At 54.1% G+C, this 4,076-nt stretch overlaps 1 protein-coding gene across 1 annotated transcript; it reads left to right on the plus strand.

The window, feature by feature from the left end:
- The first annotated feature begins 841 nt into the window (after nucleotides 1–841).
- LOC118620730 (basic proline-rich protein-like) lies at nucleotides 842–2,347 on the plus strand. Its single transcript, XM_036247745.1, has one exon. It carries the CDS (start codon nucleotides 842–844, stop codon nucleotides 2,345–2,347), a length of 1,506 nt encoding a protein of 501 aa, XP_036103638.1.
- The last annotated feature ends 1,729 nt before the right edge of the window (nucleotides 2,348–4,076 follow it).

A 4,076-nucleotide genomic window follows, 5' to 3' on the forward strand; every position in this document is an offset into this window, starting at 1 on the left:
GCTGATTATATAGAAATTATAAAATATATAGTGGTCATCCAAGATTACCTATTGTTATTAGTTTCATAATTTCCTCTCAATAATTTTTGTATATAGTACGATATATAACTTTACAGCTATTATCATGTTAATACTATTTTAAAGTCTTTTTCCTTGTCATTAAATAGCTTGTAAAAATTGTAATTTCAATGGCTATGTATTCTTTCATTATGTGAATATAACTAACATTTTGCTAAATTAATCCACATTGTGGACATTTAAGCTGATTTCCAATTTTTGCTATTAAAAATAAATGATATAATAAATAACTTTACATATACATGTTTGTTTTTCCTCTAAATCTTAGGAAAATAACTGCTGCATAAAAGGTTTTGATAAGAGCTAAATGTTTATCCTTGGGCTAAAGCAATGTGCTGAACTGCTCTTGTAGTTGGATTATCAGCAAGAATTAAGTATCGGTGATTGGAATGAAACCAGGATTTTCCTAAGGACAATACAGTACTTTAATTCAAAACAACTTACCATGGCCGTAAAGATGGTCCTGCTAGACTGGAGCTCAGGAGAGTACCTCCCGGGGCCGGTTGTTCTGGTCTGCCTGGGACTAAGAAGCTTCCTGGGCTGCAGGACTTTCAATGCTACACCCAGGTAAGCCCCGGGCAAATCTAGACTGTTGGTCACCCTGGTTGGAATCTGACCTTCGCGCTGATAAAGCATCCACAGGAATTTCATCTGGGCTTGGTATGAGTATACTGTGTAATATGATAATAGCTCTCTCGCGGTGCTTTCTTCCACATTTTCTCCACTGGAACACCAGAGAGTCAGGTAAAAGTGCTCACGCTTTATGTTAGAAAACAACACGGGTGAGTTGAAAGAACTGAACGAGGACTCCAGCATGACCAGCGGAGGAAGAGATACTGCGCCCCGTCCACAAGCCCATGCGGCCTCCGTGCAGCCGCCCTCCTGTCCACACCCCGGCCCTCCTGTCCACGCCCCTGCCCTCCTCTCCACGGGCCCGGCCCTCCTGTCTACCGCCCCAGCCCTCCTGTCCACCGCCCCGGCTCTCCTGTCCACGGCCCCGGCCCTCCTGTCCACCGCCCCGGCCCTCCTGTCCACGCCCCTGCCCTCCTGTCCACCGCCCCGGCCCTCCTGTCCACGCCCCTGCCCTCCTGTCCACCGCCCCGGCCCTCCTGTCCACGGCCCGGCCCTCCTGTCCACCGCCCCGGCCCTCCTGTCCACGGCCCGGCCCTCCTGTCCACCGCCCCGGCCCTCCTGTCCACGGCCCCGGCCCTCCTCTCCACGCCCCGGCCCTCCTCTCCACGGCCCGGCCCTCCTGTCCACGGCCCCTGCCCTCCTGTCCACCGCCCCGGCCCTCCTCTCCACGGCCCCGGCCCTCCTCTCCACGCCCCGGCCCTCCTCTCCACGGCCCGGCCCTCCTGTCCATGGCCCCGGCCCTTCTGTCCACCGCCCCGGCCCTCCTCTCCACGGGCCCTGCCCTCCTGTCCACCGCCCCGGCCCTCCTGTCCATGGCCCCGGCCCTTCTGTCCACCGCCCCGGCCCTCCTCTCCACGCCCCGGCCCTCCTCTCCACGCCCCGGCCCTCCTGTCCACGGCCCCAGCCCTCCTGTCCACCGCCCCGGTCCTCCTGTCCATGGCCCCGGCCCTCCTCTCCACGCCCCGGCCCTCCTGTCCACCGCCCCGGCCCTCCTGTCCACGCCCCGGCCCTCCTGTCCACGACCCCAGCCCTCCTGTCCACGCCCCGGCCCTCCTGTCCACGCCCCGGCCCTCCTGTCCACGCCCCGGCCCTCCTGTCCACGGCCCCTGCCCTCCTGTCCACGGCCCCGGCCCTCCTGTCCACGGCCCCGGCCCTCCTGTCCACGGCCCCGGCCCTCCTGTCCACCGCCCTGGCCTTTCTGTCCACGGGCCCGGCCCTCCTCTCCACGCCCCGGCCCTCCTCTCCACGCCCCGGCCCTCCTGTCCACGGCCCCGGCCCTCCTGTCCACCGCCCCGGCCCTCCTGTCCACCGCCCCGGCCCTCCTGTCCACCGCCCTGGCCCTTCTGTCCACGGGCCCGGCCCTCCTCTCCACGCCCCGGCCCTCCTGTCCACCGCCCCGGCCCTCCTGTCCACGGCCCCGGCCCTCCTGTCCACGGCCCGGCCCTCCTGTCCACCGCCCCGGCCCTCCTGTCCACCGCCCCGGCCCTCCTCTCCACGCCCCGGCCCTCCTGTCCACCGCCCCGGCCCTCCTGTCCACCACCCCGGCCCTCCTGTCCACGGCCCCGGCCCTCCTGTCCATGGCCCCGGCCCTCCTGTCCACGGCCCCGGCCCTCCTGTCCACGGCCCGGCGCACTAAGTAGAGCCATGGGGAAGAACTTGCAAACTCACCTCCTCCCCTCAGTGGCCTGCTGGCTTCTCAACTCATTTAAAGCTAGTTCTTCACCTCTCATCTGCTCTTTATAGTACTAAAAATTCATTAATGCCAAGCAATGAGGCAGCGATCTAACTTAAACAAAATAAGAGAATTAATTTGCGGGGAAATGGAATTACCTCAGAGACTTCCCCTAACGCACAGTGCGGTGCCTTCATTTCCATTTCGGGCGACCGTCAGGAGAAGGGCAGCTGCTTCTCTGATTCCGCCTAACGCGCCACATTACAGAGAACACGGGCTCTTTTCAAGTCAGTGGTGCCTGGAAAGTCAGAAAACCAATAGCACAATACCAATCTTGACTCCGGCCTCTAATTCCACATGACTGTAAGATCACACAGTAGGCCCAGTGTATTGATGATTAAAATAATACGAATTTTCAATTATGGAGGCGATGGACTGTATACATTCTGTTCCAGTTATACTGAACTTCTTCAGGATAGTAGCTGTCCACTGCTGATGAGCAGGTTTCTTGTGGATTTGAAGCAAATGTACACATTTAGAAGAACTTTAAATAGTATTGAATAAAATGATTTACCTTATCATGTCCTCTTTACTTCAGAAAACTGAACATTTCACTTTGAAAGTTAATGCAGTCATTCCTTCATTAAATATTAATTGATCACCAAAAGTATGGGTGTGGTGACAGAACAATTAAAACCTTTCTCCCTCAGAACTTTACAATCTGGTCGGGAGTCAGGGAACAGAAGACCGATACATAATGGCAAGAGCACCCCCCAGAAAAAGGAGAAGGGGCTACTAATTGAGACGGCATGACAAAAGAGAGTTTCTTCGAGGTGGTGGTGCTGAAACAAAGCCACAGAAATAGCTGCACCGGCGAAGGGCAGAGTAGGAGTCAAGGCTCTAAGGTGGGGACGGCTGTGAACTGAGTGCAGGGAAATGAGAAAGCCCCTGGGAAGTCTAGAGCAGAGGAATGGTTTGATCTCATCCATGTCATTCAAGGCGGCCTCCCTCTGCCTGCGGGGAAAGACTAAGTCCTTGGGGAGTCAGGACAGGGGTTGGGGCAGAGGGAATTCAGACAAATACTCTCACACCCTTCTTGGCAGTTGAAGGCACCACTGTTCATGATAGCATTATTTATACTTACGAACCTGGCTGCACATGCTGTCTGCGCTTGGTTGCTTTGAGTTTCTTGTGGTTCTATTTTAATAATTCTCTTACTCTTCTACATAGTTGTACACTGTTTGCAGAGCACAGTGCTCTGGACAGTGTGGTGTTACAAAAAAAAAAAAGAAAGAAAAGAAAAGACTGTGGGGTTCTCCCTCTCTTCTCAGATGTCTGATATTGAACACAATAAAGTGCCCCCCACCATAATTACCGCTTGCCAGTTCGGTTTTTTTGTTTTTGGTTTTGTTTTTGTCTATTTTGAGCACTCTTTCACACCTTAGAGTCTCTTGAATGCCGTCGTATTTGATAGATGTACAGCTCTGAGGAGTTGACTCTAAGTCAAGTTTAGGATTTCATAGGCCTAACATGTCTGAAAATGTCTTCCTTCTACCTTCCCAGTTAAATAATTTTACTGGGTGTATTACTTTCCTATTGCTATGAAACAATATTATCACAAACTTAGCAGCTTAGAACAACACCGTTTCTGCAGGTCATGAGTCTGGGCACAGACTAGGTAGGTCTTCCCAAA

The sequence above is a fragment of the Molossus molossus genome, unplaced genomic scaffold, assembly GCF_014108415.1.
Source record: "Molossus molossus isolate mMolMol1 unplaced genomic scaffold, mMolMol1.p scaffold_m16_p_8, whole genome shotgun sequence".
NCBI classification, from domain to species: Eukaryota; Metazoa; Chordata; class Mammalia; order Chiroptera; family Molossidae; genus Molossus; species Molossus molossus.